At 42.6% G+C, this 21,609-nt stretch overlaps 1 protein-coding gene across 1 annotated transcript in view; it reads left to right on the top strand.

Annotated features, from left to right (window-relative positions):
- Positions 1-21,609, top strand: part of LOC104369730 (ras GTPase-activating-like protein IQGAP1) — an 82,463-nt gene that overhangs the window by 10,171 nt on the left and 50,683 nt on the right. The window contains 1 exon segment of the mRNA XM_086619962.1: positions 19,693-19,849. Coding sequence (XP_086476088.1) covers positions 19,693-19,849 — 157 coding nt within the window.

Here is a 21,609-nt window from a genome sequence, read left to right as displayed (position 1 = left end):
GATCATAATGATCCCCTCTTTAATAATTGCTGGTCAATATTGCATAGTGGAAAAGATCTAAAGATGGAATTAGTTATGTTTAGAAAACATCTGCAGTAATTTAGTCAGTAGCCTGTAATAAAGAACCTAAGAAAGTGTTCCTCTTACTGATGAGGTCTTCAGACTTAGACAGGCGTCAGTCTGGGACTTCTGAATGATGTCTGTTTGGTTTGTCCATGCTTTATTTCAAATGTATTTCCTTTTTGGAGATTTTCTGTTTTATTTTCTAAGTTTAGAAGGAGACCTTTTTTTTAACCATTTGTAATATTAAGTGTGATTGGATTTTTACAGCTGCAGAGTGAAGAGAGAAAGAAGCTCATTCTTAAGTTGATGTATTTGTAGACATACTTGTATGTGAGGAGTTCTGATATTTTCATGTATAATCCCAGTCAAAAGATCACTGGCATTTGGCTGAAAGTGATTTATATAATTCGCACCAAAAGTGTCCCTTCTAGATTAGGTGAGTGGGTCAGAAGGTCACTAATTGACATATTAGAATTTATTCTTATGTGGCATAAACAGGATTCCTCTTTTTATTCCAGGCTAATCAAAACTTTTTTCTGTATTTCCATTTTATTCCCACTTGCAAATTGAGTCAAGTACTGGGTTTTGGGTTGGTTTTTGCTTTTCGAGTTTTTTTCTGTGTGGTTTTGTTTGTTTTGTGGTTTGTGTTTTTTTTTTTCCCACTTCTGTGTGATATGATGCAAGTCTTGTATTAGACTGTAATCTATGAGTATTCATAGATAATTTTTTATTATCAGTAGTTGTAAGTTGAAGTAGCTGCTGTTTAGCTTTTGCCAGTTCATCTGGGGCTTCTTATCAGCTCCTGTTTGGACTTGAGGAAATACTTTTCTACAGTTCCTGTACAGTTTCGTTGGTGACCTCATGCAGCTGGCAGGGAGTGGCTGTCTGGACTGGAAGAGTCTTGGAACGCACATTCAGAACTATATTTTTCTGAGAAGTGGGTGGAGGGAGGCAGGGGCGGACAGTGGTGGCGTACCACCATCCTTGCCTCACTCTGAATGCTTTTTTTATGAGTCACTGGAAATAATAATGAAAGGCAGGCCAGGAGGAGAGAAACAGCTGTTTGTACAGAATTCAGTTCAGAGACCAGGGTTTTGCTGTTTGGATGGTGGTTTCTAAGGGAATATTGTATGTAATGCAAGAAGAGAGCAGCCTAAAATAACAAAAAGTGTGTAGTTGTCACATCACAGTTCTTGACTATGGGGTATTGTGGAGTGAGTGCTGCTTATAACCCTCGTTTTCAAGAAATCAACTTAGTTTTGAGGTATGATAACTTAGCGATGCTATACCTTCCAAGCATTAAGCCTATTTACTTTCTGATGGTAAGTGATCAAGGCAATTAGCTTTGACAACAGAATGGTTGACTGTGACTTGAAAAAGGTTTTTGAATATGTGATAATTTAAGTTCCTCAGGACTATGTGCTTGATATTCATCTGAAAGTTCTTCAGGACTCTTTGGCAAACCTGATAGGATTCCCATCAGCAAGAGCAGCTATGGTAATATTTACCAGTTGTTGGCAGTGTTTGCAATGGAACAAAGAGGAACTTCATACTTACTGTTTTTTTTTTTCTTTTTTTTTTTTTTTTGAGGGGGAAGGATTTCAATGCCAGAATATTAATATGGTCTTTGATTCAGCTACATATTGCCAGGGAGGGTAGGTACATCAATCATTGGGAGAAATTTGGCTGATACTACTCGCAAATCCTTTGCGTTTTGGTCTTTAAACTGAAAATGTCTCTGTGGATAATGAGAATGTTCTGGAACCTTTAAGCTGTGTACAGCATTTGTTTTCCTAGCTCTTCATTTGAGAGGCCATGTCTTTTCCAGTACAAACCGTACTGAAATGCATTAAAATTTCCACCTACTTCTCTAGAAGAGAACACTCCTGATGTGATAAATTTATTTTACTTTGTTGTTGTTTCCTGAGAGATAATCTTTCATCTTCTCAGGTGATTTCTTGATTTATTCAGAGTTGGTAGAATGAGTTTTTTTAGAGAGAAGTTTTTGTTTGAGATTCTGTATGTCCTCAGGTGAATTGGGTGAAGAGCTGAGGGTGTCTGCAAGTTCTTCTCTTCTGATCCTCTGTGAGAATGTGTGCCAAGTCTGCAACCGTAACTGAAGTAAAAATGCTTGAGATTCATATGTAGAGGCAATGATCTGGATTATGAGATTGCTCTTTTTTCAATAAAATGAGTAGTCATGATTTGTCCAAAAAATGTCATACCTGTGGTGTTGGTAGCACTAAGCAGTGCAAAAGCCTTTAAGCCATAGCTTTGTATGTTCTATCAGATGACTGATACAGACACTGTTGGGGTGGGATGAAAGGGGTGAAAAGTGCCCCTTTTTTCCTCGGGCCCCCTTTTTCCTCGGCACATCTGTAGGGAATTGCAATAGAAGGGCTAAATGTATGTGAACGAAAGCATCTAGATGTGGAGGCACTACATGCAACAGGGATAGAGCTTTTGGAATGACCTGTGTTTAAAAAAAATGCCTGGATTAGCAACTGGTCATCAAGACCCCAGCATGTTTGCTTTCCGTTGCATGAGACACCCTTTGTAGGCAGAGCACAGTGAACAAATCCTGATGAGTCATGGAGGTGGTACAGGACAGAGATAGTCATCGCTGTCAGCTGCAAAAGGGTATGGAAAGGCCTGTCTGTAACCTATAAAATCTGTGTGTGGTTGCCAACCGAGGATGGCACAGGAGATGTGAGGAGGACTTGGCGACTCGTGTCCCTCACCCTCTGTATCGGGACAACAGGTCCTGGACCTCCTAATGCTCGTTGTTGGGTGAGATGACCCACTGCTGGGTGGACAGCTTGAACATCCTCCTGTTTGCCTCATAGCTGGACAGACTTCTTGGGTGCCACATGCTTTCTGGTGCCTGTGAGTATGAGATCTAGCGAAACCTGTCTTGTTTTCAGTTTTTATGTCAAATTCAATCAGCTTCCCCCTTCTATAAGGTCTGGCATGTTTTGCTACGTTGTTGGTAGAAGGATGTAGCTGCAATTCCTACTCATCTGCCAGCTTACAGGTTCAATGAACACTGGCTTTAGACCAAAGTTGAATGCAAGAGCTTTTTCTTTTCTGGGTCAGGTGACAAAGATTTAAATTTCTATTTCAGCTTGTGAAATTTCTCAAAACTGTTTGAGTTGAAATTGAAATTAAGAATGCTGCTTTTGATAGAGAACTAAAGAGAATTGCAAACCAATGGACATTCAAAATGTGCTTTAGGAAACATATCTTGCTCAATAGAATATTTTAAATCACAATTTGATTTTTTTTTTGTGGTAATTACTGGTGTAATTTTAATAGTTGTAAATACTGATTTGAGCAAAGCCCTCTGTGTTTACAGGTGTGATTTCAGATTTACCTGCTTTGGTAAGCTTTAAGGGGCTGATCTCGAACACACTATCTCTTGATGGTCTAGTTTCCCACTGCAGAAGCCAACTTGCCTTCCCCACCCCCGGTGGATTTGAATATGGTCTTTGAATGAAGAGTGGCAGTGTAAATAAGTATTGTTAGTGCCTTCCTTTAGCTTGGACACCTGCTGCCTGGAATGTGCCGGTGTCCCTCAGACCATCTTTGTGAGCCTTGTTTCTGTAGGATGAGTTGTCAGGCAAAAGTTGATAATGTTTGGAGTTTTCTGTGTCAGTGCAGGATACCAGACAAGATGGAGAAAGGCAACGATGTGTTACGCAAATCCTGACCCTGAGGGTGAGCAAACCTGGTGGGGAGTTAGGGAAAAGGAGACGGTTTTTCTTTCTTGAGGTTTCATTGTTCTGAGGGGAATGCATGGTATTCTGGAAGTCTTTGCATGATGTAATTTGTCATTTTTTGTAGCATGAATTGAGTGGCTGGTTAGCAGTGTTCACTGGCTTGTTTCCAGCTTCTGGTCGGTGGTTATTCTGTGATCACTGAAGCTCAGTTTGACGGAGGGGTCTGCCCTCCTCTTGCAGTTTTTCTACCATCTACCAGATTCTTGCCAAATTTTCCTGTAACAGCAGCTGCATGAGTCAGATGTTATCACAACCTCTGTTGCTTGAAGATGATTATATAATTTGCTACATGTCAGAAATTCTTTGAAAAAAAGTACTCTCCACTAAAATAAAAGTCCTTTTCAACACAGGGACAAGTATGTTATGTTACAGGTCCTTGTTTTTCAAGATGTAGGTATCCTGGAATTGTACAAGTAGCTATTTAACTGCCAAAACCTGAAGCATGTGGACGTTTTTGGGTCTTTACTCCTGCAGTCTTTTTTTCGCATTGACTTTGGTAGACCAGGTGCAACAAATTTTGCATTTATTTTCTTGTGGACAAAACTGTTATTTTACCTTTCACTTGCCCTCCAGACTACTGAAAGGAGAAGAAACAAACTTTTTCAGCCTTTCCTCAGACACTCCTTTCAAGTATTAAAAAAGCCTGTACATCAGCAATACATGTTATGAAAGTTTTGCTTTTTTGGTGTGGTGGTTGTTGTTGTGGGGTTGGAGTTGTTTTTTTTTTTTGTAACCCAGACTAGACAACTTTATACTATGTGACTTTTGTGTCACTGTTGTGACATTTGACGGAGTTAGACCCTAAAGGTATCCAGTGTTGATTTTCTGAGGCTCCAGAGAGTGGGACGTCAGCCAATATCTAGGTGGATCGTTCCAATGGATTAAAATTTATGTGTGTTTTTCTAAGAGTTTTTCCTGTTTCACCTTCTAGCTGTTGTTTCTTATTGTCTTCATCTAGTAGAGACTCCTGCTCTTGCAGATACTCTATTTATATGGGTACTGCTTAAGAATGATTAAATATTCTCTAATAGCCAGTTAGCTGACCTGGCAAAAATCATCTGTTCTTTTCCTTGGGATGGAGGATGGGGATATTCTGTCAGGTGACTGTGCTGGATCTGCTCGCTGAGACACATGGGCCTCAGAATGCAAGGGAAGCAGCTGGAGCCTGTTGCTGCAGTCAGAGAAAGGGATTTGTCTTTTGTAGGCATGCCATGATAGTGCTGCTTTTTTCTCTGTGCAGTTCTAAATTTGTCATCTGTGCCTAGACAGTTACACCTGTTCTTGCTTCCTGCTAGTTTATTACTCTGATCATGTGGCTGTCTCTCTTTGGTTTTCCTTCTCTAGTCTCCTTTTTCCAAGACATGAAATTCAAGCTTGTTTGTTTTCAATGTATGTTATTTAGCTTTGTCATAAGTAACAATTTTTTCCCTTGCTGATCACTACCTTCACTTGGCCAAGGACAGTAGCTTTCATCAATTCCTGTTCCGTATCTTCCTCAAATAAGGTCACTCCTGAAGATGACTTATTTTACCCACAGCTGGTGTAAAGCTTCTGCCTTTTCCTCTATTTAATGCCTTCTGCAGCAGTGTCTGCCATCCTTCACTGGATTTGAGAGTGCCAAGGTAGGTTGGTTTATTGTGCTTTTTTTTTTCTTTTTGGAGTATGCTTTCTTTGTCCAGTGCTCACCTTTGTGCTTTGTTGTGTTGCACGTTTTATGGCATGTTGCAGGCTGTCTGGGGTGAGGGATGGCTTGGATGATACTGTGCTGAGGCACAACGAATGGCTTGTGCATAACTGGGGCTTCTGTGTACCACAGTAAGTAATGATTTCCTTGTCTGGCTGCTCTGGATGACCACTTTTTATGTCTGGTGGATGGGATGGGTTTCAGAGAGCATTCTTTTCCTGTTGTGGTGGGTTGACTGTGGCTGACTGCCACGTGCCCACTGAGCCACTCTCTCACTCCCCCTCCTCAACTGGACAGGGGGAGAGACAGTAAGACAAAAGGCTGTTGGGTCAAAATAAGGACAGGGAGACATCACTCAGCAATTACTGTCATTGGCAAAACAGACTGGTGAAAATTAATTTATTCCAAGTCAAATCAGGGTAGGATAATGAGAAATAAGCACAAATCTTAAATCGCCTTCCCCTCAACTTCACTCCTGACTTCTCTATCTCCTCCCCCTGAGCAGCACAGGGGGATGGGGAGTGGAGGTTCTGGTCGATTCATTCATTATGCATTGTCTTTGCTGCCCCTTCCTCCTCATGCTCATGTCCTGCTCCAGCGTGAGGTTTTCACGAACTTTTCCCATGAGGGTCCTTCCCACGGGCTGCAGTTCTTCACAAAGTGCTCCAGCGTGGGTTCTTTCCACAGGATGCGGTCCTTCAGGAGCAAACTGCTCCAGTGTGGATCCCCTGTGGAGCCACAGGTCCTGCCAGAAAACCTGCTGCAGCATGGGATTCTCTCTGTGGGGCCACAGCTTCCTTCAGGCACATCCACTTGCTATGACATGGGGTCGTCCATGTGCTGCAGGTGGATATCAGTTCCACTGTGGACCTCCGTGGGCTGCAGAGGGACAACCTGCATCACCATGGTTTTCACAAACTGCCTCTGCTCTGGCACCTGCAGCACCTCCTCCCTCTCCGTCTTCACTGATCTTGTTGTCTGCAGAGTCGTTTCTCTCACATATTCTCACTCCTCTCTCCCAGCTGCTGTTGCACAGCAGTTTTTTCCCCCTTCTTAAATGTTATCATGGAGATGCTACCACTCTCACTGATGGGCTCAGCTTTGGCCAGTTGTGGGTCCATCTTGGAGCCAGCTGGAACTGTCTCTGTTGGACAGAGGAGAAGCTTCTGGCATCTTGTCATGGAATTCACTTCTGTAGCCCCCCTGCTACCAAAACCTTGCCATGGTAATGCAATATACCTGTGTACACATATGCATGTCATATGATGATACTTCGTTTTTTCTTCCTGGCTGGGGGTCAGATAAAGGCTTGTACTAGGCCCACCCATACTGATTAAGAGAATCTCTCTCAAAGCTAAATAAACTGTTTGCATATATCCTTGATAGGTGGTGTGCTTATGCAGCGTTGCCCTGCTTGGATACACAGGGATTGTCTTACTTGGGTATAGAGTGCTAAAGGCGAAATGGAGAAGTAAAGTTGGATCCATTTGTTGGATGTTGTCCGTGTCTGGAGCAATGCAGGAACTCTGCCATTCTTCTTCTGAATTACAGCAGCATAATTGAAGTGAAGTCGCCACTTCAAGTTTTGTATCCTGTGTGCTGGCTGTCAGTTTCTGGATGAGGTCTAAGACTATGTGGCCAATGGTTAAAAAAAAAAAAAAGAATATTTTAGTTTACAGAATACTTTTAAAAAAGTATTTTAAAAACTATTTAAAAACTATTTTTTAAAACTATAACATAACAGATGCTTTTTAAAATTACCTTCTGTTTTGAATTTATTGCAGTATATGGAATACTGTCTTGGTTTGAGATGTTTTGTTCAGTCATGTAAATGGTAGAGAGATGAGGTGGGGAAAAAAGACAAGAAAGCTTATTTTAGTTAAATCCAGGAGAAGAATGAGAATTTTTCAGTTAAAAAAATAAAGCTGACACAAAGCAACAGCTTCAAAGATCTGAAAAGATCTAATGTTATTTAAGAAGTGCTTTTGCAGGTTAACAGCTGATCTTCATTGATTACTGCAGGAGGTAGAAATCAGTGTACCGAAGTACTTCTGAAGGTTTTGGTAGATATCTATAGACATTGCTGATTACGTGAATACAGTTAAAAGTGTGATTTAGGATGACTAAAACTAATCTGTTTGTTAATTATAGTTAATAATACTTTTGCCTGAGTGTTAAAGCAAAATGTATTTGTTAAATCCTATGTACTTTCTGTGCGTGAGATATAACTAGTGAAAGCAAATCTAAAGCCCACTTTAATGTGTTTTAATAGTTCTGTGATTCCCAAATACATTTTTGCACATCAGATAAATTCTAAAATGTGACATTCATAAACTTCTGTTGAAAAGAAGTTTCATCAATTAAACAGATGCTATGTACAATAATTTAGGTAAGTATGACTAGATACAGCATATCCAATTGAGCAATCAATTACCTATTTAAATAAAAGGCTATGTTTATTTGCATCTCTCTTATTGGCTTTTGTCAGAGACAGGGTATTGGGCTATGTGGGGCAGGAACTTTTGGTCTGACACCATGAACAGGCATAGGGGCTGCTGTTGTCATCTGTGCCTTCCGTAGTGATAGTTTCCTGGATTAGATATGGTTGAGGTAGTTGTGTGGTGGTTTAACCCCAGGCAGCAACTAAGCCCCACACAGCTGCTTGCTCACTCCCTACGTGATGGGACAGGGAAGAGAATTGGAAGAGTAAAAGTGAGAAAACTCTTGGATTGAGATAAAGACAGTTTAATAAGTAAAGCAAAAGCCGCATGCACAAGCAAAGCAAATAAAGAAATTCATTCACTACTTCCCATGGGCAGGCAGGTATTCAGTCATCTCCAGGAAAGCAGGGCTCCATCACACGTAGCAGTTAGTTGGGAAGACAAATGCCATCACTCCAAACATCCCTCCCTTCATCTTTCTTCCCCCAGCTTTATATACTGACCATGACGTTATATGGTAAGGAATATCCCATTGGGCAGTTGGGGCCAGCTGTTTCCCTCTCATCATCTTGTGCCCCTGGTAGAGCATGGGAAGCTGAAAGTCCTTGACTGCTTAGCAACAGCTAAAACCATCAGTGTAATATCAGTGTTGTTGTCATACTAAATCCAAAAACATAGCAACACACCCCTATTGTGAAGAAAATTAGCGTTATCCCAGCCAAAACCAGAGTAAGCTGGAAGGCATTGTCAGCAGCTGTGCTCACCAGATTGCTGGACTGGATAGTCAAGAAGTGCAAGCAGATGCTATCAGAAAACAAAGAGAACAGAAGTAAACATAGAGCGAGTGCTTGCCTAGGAGAAACACAGATTATCCTACAGCAATTTGAGAGGTTTGAATTTTCTGAAGGTATCTGTCCCTGCCCCTTTCTGGCATTTCACCACTATTTTGTAACTTCTGTTGTGCGTTTGGGAATGTGGTGTGACTGGGGAAAAAGATAAAATCCTAAGGGGATATCCCCTCTCCCCTGAAATTCTCCATGGGCAGGAAAACATTAAGTTGTAGTAAGTGCTTGGGTATGCCACCTAACTGCCTTGCTAGTTTTGGCTGCCTGTCTAGTGTCTTCCAATGTGACAGAAGAGCAGGGAGCCAGCTGTGAAGCCTGTTTATTACGTGGTGGTAGCTGTGCTCCTTGGATGAAGCTAAATTTTTGGAATCTTTACTAGCTTGGAGACGTAAGCAATAAACTCCTGTGGGAACCTTTCCCTTCAAGAGCAGTGAGCAAAAGATTTCATATTCTGTTAAATGAAGTAGGAGAATGCAGTGCTGTAGGTCCAGTGTAGAGCTTGGAATGAGAGGGGTTTATTTTAAGACATGGTGTACTGTAATAGCTTTGAGGAATGGACTTCCCAGTCTTTCTGTAGGTGATTGTGTTTAAAGAACTGTGTTAGTTCCCTATGAGGGAACAATATCCTCAGTGATCTCAGCCTTGATGTTTGGGATTAGCTTATTTAACCATCATTTGAAGGCCTGCTCTTGCAAAAGCTCATGTAGAATCGCAGCCTAATGTGCAGCATTAGGTGAAGGGATCCTGGTACTTGTGTATCACAATTTCATGCCTTTCCTAGCGACTTGCCTCTACTTAAAATCAAGATGGTTATTTCTTTAGGGAATATGCTGGCAGTCCCTTAGCTGACTGAGTGCTGGGCACGTTTGCAGTAGGAGCCTCTCTCTGAGCTCAACAGGATGTCACTTCAACAGTGGGATGAATTTTAAGGCTCTCGCTACTTAGAATCTTTATTTCTGAGTGGTTTTTTTAGCACAAAATACTGCTAATCATTCTTTCTTGAATTATACACATTCAGGATTTATAAATAAGTTCGTAATCTTGGACACCATGAATGCTTTATCTTCAACAGGTTGAAGAACTCCAGTGTGATCTCCTGCCTCATTGCTTTTCATAGCAGAGGGCACCTGTACCGTTTATGTTGGCACTCAGGTGTTTGTTGCACTCAGTATTGGACTCTTTAATAAAGATTCTGTGAGAGTGCCAGGATTCCTTGTGCTATGAATACCTTCTGAGAGTATAAATGACTTTGGTGTTTTTGAGAAAGACCTTTGAAGCTTTGTCAGCAGTTTTACTAAGCGCTATGTGTAGCTTTTGCACAACTTCCAAGTTCCAACCATAGCTAATTGTTAAGCAGCTTTTCAGTCACTCTTCTTGTGGTGTCCCGGTGTCTCTCCAGATCCCTGTGTAGGCTGAGCAGTGCTACTTGGAGTTGCCTATGTTTTAAGTGTTAGAGGGTGAACACTCAGAAGAGGAAGCAACTGGAAACAACTCTTAAGTTCTTCATGGTGTTTTCAGTACATCTGTTCAAATTGCACCTTTTCTCTTGTGTTTGATTTTAGATATTGTGAGATTTGAAGAAACTAAGAGCATAAGATGCACTTTTGTCTGTATGTGGATATAGGAAGAGGCAATGGTTGAATTCCCATAGGAATACTTTGAAAGCACAAAAAGACCACCTCATTTCAAGAGTTTGTATCCACAGTGTGAGCGTGCGCATGGAGATCGCATCTTGAAGACATGTTTGAAGAGCTTTATTTTGGGCAAACAGCCCGCCTATTTCATGGTTATGAGAAGGACATGTATGAGACAGTCTAACCGTGTGTAAGACAGTCTGTGCTAGTAGAGCACAGGTTTAGGCAGGCTTATTTTGCTAATAAAACCATATTGGTATGTTATACAGACAGTGTTACAAAGACTGGATGACAATATCATATGCACCTGGAAAGAGAATCAAGCCCTTTGCCCCTCCAGTCCACCTGCAGACCTCCTTCAGGAGGAAATAAAGCATATTCAGCCTTCTCGAAGAAGATGGCAACACCCTACTGAAACATAGTTGGTAGGGGACCAGTAGAAGCAAGCAAGGAGTGCTGTGGCACTGACATGCTGTCGTGGTTCAGCCCAGCAGCAGCTCAGCCACTCGCTCAGTCCTCCCCCTCGGTGAGGTGGATAGGAGAAGAATGTCACAAAAGGGCTGAGAGTTGAGATAAGAACAGGGAGGGATCACCTGCCGACCATGGTCCTGGGCAAAACGGACTCAGCCTGGGGACAAATCATTTCAATTTATTAGCAGTTACTTGAGAGGATAACAAGAAACAAAGCCAGATCTTAAAACACCTTCCACTCACCCCTCCCTTCTTCTTGGCTCTGCCTCCTCCCCCAGTGGTGCAGGGGGATGGGGAATAGGGGGGGGTTGAAGGTCAGTTCATCACTCGTTGTCTCTGCTACTCCTTTCTTAAAGGAGGACTCTAACTCTTTTCCCCTGTTCAATGGATCCACTCCTTGTGAGACAGTCCACAGACTTCTCCAGCGTGAGTCCTTCTTGCAGGATGCAATTCTTATCCATCAGATTGTTCCAGTGCAGGCTGCTTCTCCGCAGAGTCATGGCTTTTTAGGGAGCTGCCACCTGTTCTATTATGGGGTCCTCCACAGGCTTCAGATGCATCTCTGCCTTGTTGTCAGCCTCCAGCAGCTCATGGAGACCATTCTCTATAACCTCCTTCAGGCACAGGCATCTCTGCTCTAGTGTGGGATTCTCCATGGGCTGCAGGTGGGTCTCTGCTCCACTGTTCATCTCCACGGGCTGCAGGGGAATCTCATCTCCAGCACACCACCTCCTGCTCCATCTTCGCTGACCTGGTGTCTGCGTAGCTCTTTCTGTCAGGTCTCAGTCCTCTCTCTTGCAGCTGTGCCAGGCCTGATGAACCTCTGCAGTCCTGGCAGAATGAACTCTGCCTGGCGGGTGCCCCAGGAGCAGAGTGCTTCAGAGCTCTTCAAGCTGTGCCATTGTGGCTATCTCCAATCAGGTGGCAGTCGTCTGCTTGGGAGGCTGATCGGGGGCCAGCCTCCCCCCTCTCTTCACTGCAGGTTCAGCTCTGTTCAGGCTCCTTTGTCCCTGTCTTAAACAGGGCATTGGCAGAGATGCTGAGTGGATCAGCCCTGGCCTGAGGGGAGGTGGGGTCTGACCTGTCCAGAGGCCGATCCGAAGGGTTTTGGAGCCAGGGCAGGGAGTGGGTGGGATGGGGGTAGTGTGCGTGCGTGCGTGCTTTTTGCAGCTACTCACAGGGGCTATCTCTGCAGCCTCTCCCATGCTACCAAAACCCCATCACACAAACCCAGCACACATGCTTATAAAGAAAAGACTCCTGTGATTCTGACCCATGATCAAGGGCTCTGTGACCAGTGCTCCCATACTAGAAGCTCAGAAGTTTGCTTTGAGATTCTGCTTGCAGCTTTGCTGCTAATGAAATAGGTGAGGTGTGTGAATAGCAGAATGCGATGTGATCCTTTGGACAACTGAGCTTCAGCCAACACTTAGCATTGGTACCAGACTCTGATTGGAGTGGTACTGGTTATCCTTTAGCATGATACGTTAGTGTTAAGTACTTTATCTTCTTAGAGTTCTTCATGGCTAGAAGTACTGAGGTGTTGCTCTTGAGGCCAACACAGTAGATGCGACCACCAGGTGCAGCCTCAGATGATGTGTTGGGCCACAGCTGGTCTCAGAGTTGAAGAATGTCACTGGCTAGATCTGTGTACAAAAGGAGGAGCCATTGTCTTGAAATTCTAGGCCAGCTGAAGGTTAGAAAAAGTTATTTTTGGCCTCTGCAAATAACTAATTTTACCTTGCAGTTACTACTACTTAGTGTTGACGAAGAAGTGAGCTTTCCTCATTGATTCATAAAGATCACTGTTTTGACTGTTAATGCCTTCTGTGTTCTCTATGCCGTGTTCTGTTTTCTTTTTGTGCTAGAACATACTGCGTGGTAGTCCTGTCATGAAATGAGCAGTGTTCCTTACAGGTTTTGTTGATTTTTTTTTTTATTGTTTACTATTTTTGTTAATTAATTTGAGTACACTTACAAAAAAATCTGGAGAGATGGATTGCTAGTTCTTCTTCCTCGGGTTGATCTATACTCGGTCTGAGAGGAAGAGAGTGACTTTTTTTTTTTTTTTCCATATTTTTTCTGTTGTCTCAGAGTTAGCCAGACTTTTAACGTTTTTGCAAGTGTAAGAGCAAAATGTGTGCTACGTGACCAATATTAAGTTTCTGCTGTGTCTAAACTGCGTTTCTGGTTAAAATTGGCTTATGATACTGTTGAAAAATATGACACCTTTGTGCAACTTGTCACAATGCTGTATTGGGGAGAGTGGACAGTAAACAAGTTGGCAGTTGTGGTGACTGATATTTTTTGCCAATCCTTGCTAATGGAGCAATGTTTCCTTTAAAAGTTTGAAGACAGCAACACTTGAGAGACTGGCTGCCTGATAATACAAAGATGTTATGTTTTTACTGTCGTCTCTTCTCCAGGAAGGCCTGGCTCTAAATTGCAGCTGAGGGTAGTAGCTGCATGTAGATATTGGAGGATCTTTTTCTAGGAGGGTGATCTGCAGTTCGTAGCAGTAGGACTGGCTGATTAGAAAGGTGCAATTACTCTTTTAGTTTTAGCTAGCTTCAGTAAAATGGAGAGTCCAACGTTACCTATGCAGTCATGTGATGAAATTTGATTGAAGAATTAATTCTGGATTAAAAATTATCTTTTCCTTGCTGGTGAGAAGCAGGGAGTGTAGTGGAAGCTGCTAAAGTAGTAAAAGAGGATTCAAGGTTTGTGTGGAAAGCTTATTGATGGCATTACTGTTCTAATGCCTAAAGCGAGTAGAGGTTCCTGCCCATCAACCAGGTTCCCCTCCTCACCCATGAGACTTGAGAAATGCTTTCCTCTTGTTCATCTGGAAATTCTGCATTTATTTCTGCCTTTTAAGGATGATAGGTGTTAATTTTAACATGTAATGCTTTCTGAAAACATTGCTTTGTCCTCTGGCCTTGCAAATGGTTAAGCAATGCTGCACCTAGCCGTTGTTGTAGGTAAATTGCCCTGGTTTTGTAGTTAATTAACACCCACTTAGGAACCTGTTGAAACAGGCATGAGGACATTGAGACAGCCTATGTTCTAATTATGGGCAATTTATCTTACTTTAGGGAGATGCTTAAATAGAACTCACTGTCTCTATGGCCTTTGGTAAGGAAGGCATTAAACAATTGGTGAGTCGGGTATCTTCTCCACTTTAGTTTTAGGTCTGCCTGCGTTGAATAAAGTGGGGGGGTTGTGGTGGTTTTTTTTGGGGGTTTTGTTGCCATAATAAGGTTCTTGAAAGTGTATTATGAACTCTGTTGCTAGCATTTGGACCTTCCAGGGTTTGTGTCCTCTCAGGAGTCTTTGGTTGTAATGATCTAAGGCATGCCAGTGACATTACAGAGAGCTCTTACCCCACTCAGAAGGAATGGGGAAGAGGGTTGCTCTTGGGAGTGGGGAAGAGTTGGACTAGAACTCAAGAGGCCCCTTCCAGCCTCAGAGATTCTCTGAAGGTTGGGTTGAAGCAGTGTAGGAAATGCAGCCGTGTGGGATAGAGGAAGAGCATGATCTGAATGAGTGTTTGAATCTTTTGGATAACGGTTAATAAACCATTAAACTATTTTAATGGTTTAAAAATGGCAGAATTATTAAACTTATGCCATGTTTTTTCTATCAATCATCCAGTTGCCATCTGCATTTTTCTAGAACTTAAAGTTCAAGAACAACTAAGTTTTTTTGAGAGGAAAGCAGCAGAACTCAGGAAATAATAGTTTGCAGAAGAATGAGTTTCTTTTTGTAGCTCATGTACAGAAGTTGGCTAGGTGTTCCCAGAAACCTTTTCTTCCTGGTAAACACTACTCCTTGTGGCTTTTCCAGGCTCTCCATCCTGCTGTGGGTTATGAGCCTCAGATTTCTTGGGCTTGGACTGCACTCCACAGTTCAATGGTGTTTCATTTGGTATTTGAAGTGTTCTCCCAATGTGACTGTCTATGATCCACAATTCTTCATTTGCAGTAGAGGCTTCTTTGAGAACACTCTGTTCAAGAAGCTATGGGAAGTGGCTTGATTTTTAATCCCTTTAGGAGACTGTCTGCATTTCCTATTTATAAAATTAACCTGAGGAATCATGACAGTCTAAGTCACGAAACACTCTATTTATGTCACATTAGAAAGGAAAGTGTGGTACTAAGTCTCTTACTATAGGAGACTGTTGAGGAGCTTGCAGGAAAGCTTACTGCTTTCCAAGCTAGACTAGGCTGAAATCAGCAATTTCCTATATATACTCTTTCACTTCAAAATTGTTACTTACATTGGTAATTCAGTTATAGTGCGCTTAACTGGTAAGGTCCATGAGACTTTCTGAGGTTTTTAATACTGTTTTCACTTGGACTATAGAGACTGAGCATCCTTTGGCTCGTGGCAGACTTCTCTAATACGAGGTATTTTGATTTATATCTTATTTGGAACTCTTCTGACACGTAACCATCATCATCTATGACTTGTATGTTTCCTGAATTGATGCCTTCTGCACTCCCATCCCTTTACTATGTAAAATTTGTAAGCTGTTCACATTGAATACTGAACTCCTGTCAAAACTTGTTGAACTGGTTTGCTTTCTGTAAGCTGTACTTTGACTCAGTTACTTACTCCCTTAACATGTCCTTCGGGTTGTATTTGTTTTCTGTACCTTACAGGCTTTGCATAAACAGTCTTCCGATTATTTTTCTGAGTTAGATGGCAAGGAGCTCAAAGACAAGATGTGAGAGAGCATCGCTGTGTGTTATCTGGTGTTTGGTGGCTAACTGGTGACTTTCTCATATGTGAACAGAGGGTCCAAAGGAGGGCAATGAAGATGATCAAACTGCTCGAGAACCTGCCCTCTGAGGAGACACTGAGGGAGTTGGATCTTTTCACCTTGGAGAAGAGAAGGCTCAGGGTGGACCTTATTACCGTTTTACAGTGCTTGAAGTGCAGCTACAAAAAGAACAAAGGCTCTCTCTTCATGAGGAGCGCATGGAGAGGACGAGGGGCAATGGGTGCAAGATGCACTGGGAGAGGTTTCATCTTGATACAAGAAATAATTTATTATTTTTTTTTTCCAGTGAGAAAAATCAACCACTGTAACAACCTCCACAGGGATGTGGTAGAGTCCCCATCACTGGAGGTTTTCAAGATCCACTTGTACAGGGTGCTAGATAATCTCATTTAGGCTCCCTTTCCCATGGGAGTTTGGACCAGATGATCCTTCAGGGTCCCTTCTGACTTGGGCTGTTCTGTGATTCTGTTAATAAACCAGGCAGTGGGACTAATTATAATTTTCAGTTAGTCAGGTGCTATCAAAAAGTACATAAATCAGTCCTCTGACTTCCTGCAGCTTTTTAGGAAAGCGAGTAGAACCCACAAAGCGCGTGAGGTTTGGGGCTTGGAAGTGTCATTGTTTATATACCTTTCCAAATAGTGTTTTAAGGGCTTCTCCAGAATATGAAAGGATACTACTTCATTTTCTACAGAGTATCCACTCTTCTTGTGGGGTGGGGGAAGAATTTTTTTCCCTTTGCACCCCCACATGTAGTGTCGCAGTGTCTGGAATTCAAGTAACGCTTTCCTCAGTAGTGCCAGGGCCCAGTCATTTCTGTGTGCAGTTTGTCTCACCATTCCAACCAGCTGCTTGTTTGCTGATGGAAAGTTTCTGCACACAGAGCCTTTGTAATTTGGACATTCAGAGCAGAGGTTACAATTGTCATGTTGTACGTTTTATGAAGAGTTTTGTGAGATGTTAATTAGAAAATTTGTTCTAGTTTTTGAGACTGGGAAAGACTAGAAGTGAGAGAGACAGCTGGAGAATGAGAAGCCAGCAGAAGCTGGAAGAAATCTAGTATGTTTCCTGTTTCCTGCCTCCCTGTTGTGGGAGAGCTGTAAGCAGGAACATGGTGCTGTTTCTTGCTGTTGATTTTTGTGAGCACGAGTTCCTGAGAAATGTATAGTTTCCCTTTTCTATTACCCCTCCTTCCAGACTCTCCTGAAACCTCCACTGCCGTGTCTGTTGGAGACATCTGGTTACTGACCTGTTTCTGTGATTAGTTACTGTGGTAACCTCGTTGAAAAGTTTCATGGCACTTTTTTCTTGGTTGTGCTAGCTTTTCAAAGCCCTCACTGCTGCTGCTTGGAGCTATAGAGAAGCCAAGTGTGAGGAGAAGGCTTTCCTGGGCAAAGGGCATGGGTCTTAAAATTGAGCAGTTGTTTGCATTCAGATGGAAGAGTCAGTAGAACTGAGATTTGGGGACTGTAGTAGTGGCTGATTGTAGGTACTTTATGATGAGCAGCTCTGGAATGTTAAGAGTTGTTTCTTTTGAAATAACTTCACATTTTTCTGTGTTATCCATAGAGGAATGCAGGTACTCAAAACAGTCTGAATAGCCAAAGAAACAGTGGTGAAATCAAGCTGTTTGTAAAACATCTGTTGAATCACAAGTATTTTTTCAACAATGAGGCTGTAAGCGTAACAGTCTGCTGCAGAATCCACAAATAGGAAAACAGCATCAGGGATTAGGTCTTTAAAAAAACCTCAAACAGAAGTGCAAGAGAGATGAATTAAAAATTTGAGAACTTTATGATATATTTCCTCTACAGTTAGTTTTTAGATGCTCTTGGGTGTAAGCATTGGAATCACTACAGCTGATTTTAACTTGTGTTACTAGAAAGGACCATCTGAGGATTAGTGGCAGCTGAGCTAAATAGATGTGTTTGAATTGTACCTTTAAACAAATACAGAATTAGGGCAAAGAACAAAGCACTAGTGTTATACCCTTTTTGTTGTTTTAAGAACACTGCCTTTTTTATCTTTAAAAGGCAGATGGCCACTTGATGTATTATGAGACCACATTGTGTACTAACATTTCAAGTAGAAAGAGATGGAGAAGAAGTAGATTCAGACATGAGAACTTGACTGGCATTCGCTTTGAGTTTGAGTAGTGAAGATGTACATTCATCTGAAATGTATGTTTTAGCAAACATTCTGTTGATGCTAGCAGACATGAAGATGAAGGAGCTGTAGTAGAGTAACAGACTAGCTCTGTGAAAGGTTAAAGGTAAACCTTTGAGATAATTGAAACTGAATACAGACAAGAAAATTAAGAAGATTGTTTAAGATTGTGTATCTGCACTAGTCAAGGTTATCTCTCCTTTGACCGTTAAAGTATTGCAGGCTGTGAGATTTTTAATTTTCACTAGCAACTACTTGTCTTCTGTAATTAGAAGCACTGTTTACTGCCTTCTCAGGAGACATGAAAAACTGACTGTGGTGAATTTGAATGCATGTCATCTCTGTCATGTACCGCTACAGTGTTCTGTATTTGAAATCAAGAGTAAACTGTGCAAAAATATCCCCAAAATGCAAATTAAATTTTATAATTCTTCTTTTCTAAATTGCTGTAAAGGAATCATCACACATTATTTTCTTGTTAAGGTTGGAAAGAACCATCACTTATTCTGTCGTCTTCTCAGATATCGCAGGTTAAATAATTTTTAGCTCTTTCCAATGAGCCTTGCATACTGGGCTGAAAATTGGTGGTTCAGAAGCTGATTCATGTGTAGTTCGTATGCTCCTGCCTTAGATTTGGTGCTGCTTATCAGAAAAGGTGGAGCAAGCCAATGTCAGTGATTTCAGTCTGCTACCAAAGGACTGTCAGAGCACCAAGCTGCTTCTCAGACTTTATTTCAACACTGCATCGTTCAGGCTTCTCACTGTGAAGTATTATCTCTGCTAATCAAAAACTTCTTTCCTATATTACTCTTGCTCTCCAGTTTGACAAACTGCAGACCACAGTGACAAGGTTAGTTCCCTCAGTGTCCTATACCAAAGAATCATAATGCCTGCTCCCCTTTTGTATACACCTCACAATAACATTAGGTCTTACAACGATTTCAAAGTTTAAAGCTGTATCTGCTGTACTCATTACACATTTTTCAGTGTCACAGTTGTCTTTTAGGACACAGTCCCTGGTTTGCAGGTAAGTTACATCAATGACCTCGTATGTAACTATGTCTGTAGCTTAGGTTATTCGAACAGTCCTGTTCTTGCTCCAGCTGTGACCACCTATGTGCTAATTGTAGGTTACAGTTATGCTAATATTGGTGTTATTCTCTAATGCTCTTTTTTGCGATCTTTATTGATCCAAGGCTCATCTGTCCTGTAAGAGCTTTAGAGTTCAGCTGCAAATGAGACATGATCTAAGGAAGATGCTTTAGAAGATGACGTGTGGCTGGGCAGCTCACTTTTTCAGAGAACAGAACAGCCGGGAAGTGTGTCATCTTTGGAAGAAACCATGTAGCTGAGCTCTCAATGTACAGCCTCTAGGTAGCTCTGTACAGAAGAGAACAGTGTACAAAGTACAAAGTCATGAAATAACTAGTGAATACTTAAAGAGAGTAAAGAAATGCTTGTGAGATAAGCCTGTACTCAAGAGGAAGATTTAAGTTATTTAAAAGGACAGATTGGCTGCTATGTTGAGACCAGTACCAGCTAAATCATGGGCTGGAGGAGGAACATGATGGTGAGATTACTTGTGAAACTCTGGCTACTGAACTCTGAACTTCTCCTTAATGTTTTGTCTGAAGCATTACTGACTAGCATTTTAATGACACAGATTGTGTGGTAATGCTGTGCCCGCTTTCAACCACTAATGCTAAGTAAATAGTACGCTGGAGTATGACAGCAGTAGCAACATGAAATTTTTTAGCATGGAGTTGTGTTCACAAATTGGAAATATACTCATGTGACCAACTTTGTTCTTCTTATGCTTCTAGATGGATTGAGGCGTGTCTGAACGAGGAGCTGCCTCCCACAACAGAACTGGAAGAAGGATTGAGAAATGGAGTCTACCTGGCCAAACTTGGAAACTTCTTCTCCCCTAAAGTGGTTTCTGTGAAGAAAATCTATGATAGGGAGCAGACTAGATATAAGGTGAGAGCTGTTGGCCGTAGATACTGCTTTAGGCAGACATCTAAAATAGGAAAATGTGCACACAGAGGTACTGAAAGCAAATAAACAGAAAGTAAGTTTATATTCGTATAACCTGAGAAACTCCATTTTTGCTCTGTGACATTGATTAAGTGAGGGGGAGTGGACTCTCAGCTTTATACCTGAGCTTGCACTCATAGAATCATAGAATCATAGAATCATAGAATGGTTAGGGCTGGAAGGGACCTTCAAAGGTCATCTAGTCCAACCCCCCTGCAAGGAACAGGGATATCTCCAACTAGATCAGGTTGCTCAGGGCCTTGTCCAACCTGGCCTTGAACGTCTCCAGGGATGGAGCATCCACCACCTCTCTGGGCAACCTGTTCCAGTGTTCTACCACTCTCATGGTAAAAAATTTTTTCCTAATATCCAACCTGAACCTACCTCCCTCTATTTTAAAACCGTTACCCCTTGTCCTATCATAACTGGCCCTCCTGAACAGCCTCTCCCCATCTTTCCTGTAGGCCCCCTTGAGGTACTGGAAGACCGCTATAAGGTCACCCCGGAGCCTCCTCTTCTCCAGGCTGAACAGCCCCAACTCTTTCAGCCTGTCCTCATAGGAAAGGTGCTCCAGCCCTCTTATCATCTTCGTGGCCCTCCTCTGGACCCTCTCCAACTGGTCCATGTCCTTCTTATGTTGGGGACTCCAGAACTGGACGCAGTACTCCAAGTGAGGTCTCACGAGGGCAGAGTAGAGGGGGAGAATCACCTCCCTCGACCTGCTGGCCACGCTCCTCTTGATGCAGCCCAGGACGCGGTTGGCCTTCTGGGCCGCAAGAGCACATTGCCGGCTCATATTGAGCTTCTCGTCCACCAGTACTCCCAAGTCCTTCTCCTCAGGGCTGCTGTCGATCCATTCACCACCCAGTCTGTATTTATGCCTGGGATTGCCACGACCCAGATGTAGGACCTTGCATTTGGCCTGGTTAAACTTCATGAGGTTGGTACGGGCCCACCTCTCCAGCCTGTCGAGGTCCCTCTGGATGGCATCCCTCCCTTCCAGCGTGTCGACGGCACCACACAGCTTGGTGTCATCGGCGAACTTGCTGAGGGTGCACTCCATGCCACTGTCCACGTCACCGACAAAGATGTTGAAGAGGGCCGGGCCCAACACGGACCCCTGAGGGACGCCACTCGTGACCGGTCTCCACTTGGACATTGAGCCGTTGACCACTACTCTCTGAGTGCGGCCATTGAGCCAATTCCTTATCCACCGAGCGGTCCATCCATCAAACCCATGACTCTCTAGTTTAGAGAGAAGAATGTCGTGCGGGACAGTGTCAAAAGCTTTGCACAAGTCCAAGTAGATGACATCCGTTGGTCGACCCTTGTCCACCGATGTTGTCACCCCATCATAAAAGGCCACCAAGTTGGTCAGGCACGATCTGCCTTTGGTGAAGCCATGTTGGCTGTCACCCACCACCTCCTTGCTCTCCATGTGCCTTAGCATGGTTCCCAGGAGAATCTGCTCCATGACCTTGCCAGGCACAGAGGTGAGGCTGACCGGTCTGTAGTTGCCCGGGTCCTCCTTGTTCCCCTTTTTAAAAATGGAAAGAGCTTGTCAGAAATAGTCAATATATTTGTATATAGAAGACTTCTGACCTCTTTTCTGTAAGAGTACTGTTTTCACTGTCTGCCTTAACGAACCTCGCTGCTGTTCTTGGCAGCTGTGACACTTGGTTTCTTATTCCAGCCCCCTTGTT

The sequence above is a fragment of the Tauraco erythrolophus genome, chromosome 14 (assembly GCF_009769465.1).
Source record: "Tauraco erythrolophus isolate bTauEry1 chromosome 14, bTauEry1.pri, whole genome shotgun sequence".
NCBI lineage: Eukaryota > Metazoa > Chordata > Aves > Musophagiformes > Musophagidae > Tauraco > Tauraco erythrolophus.
The sequence above is the reverse complement of the archived record's forward strand: the minus strand, read 5'-3'. Positions and strand labels throughout refer to the sequence as shown.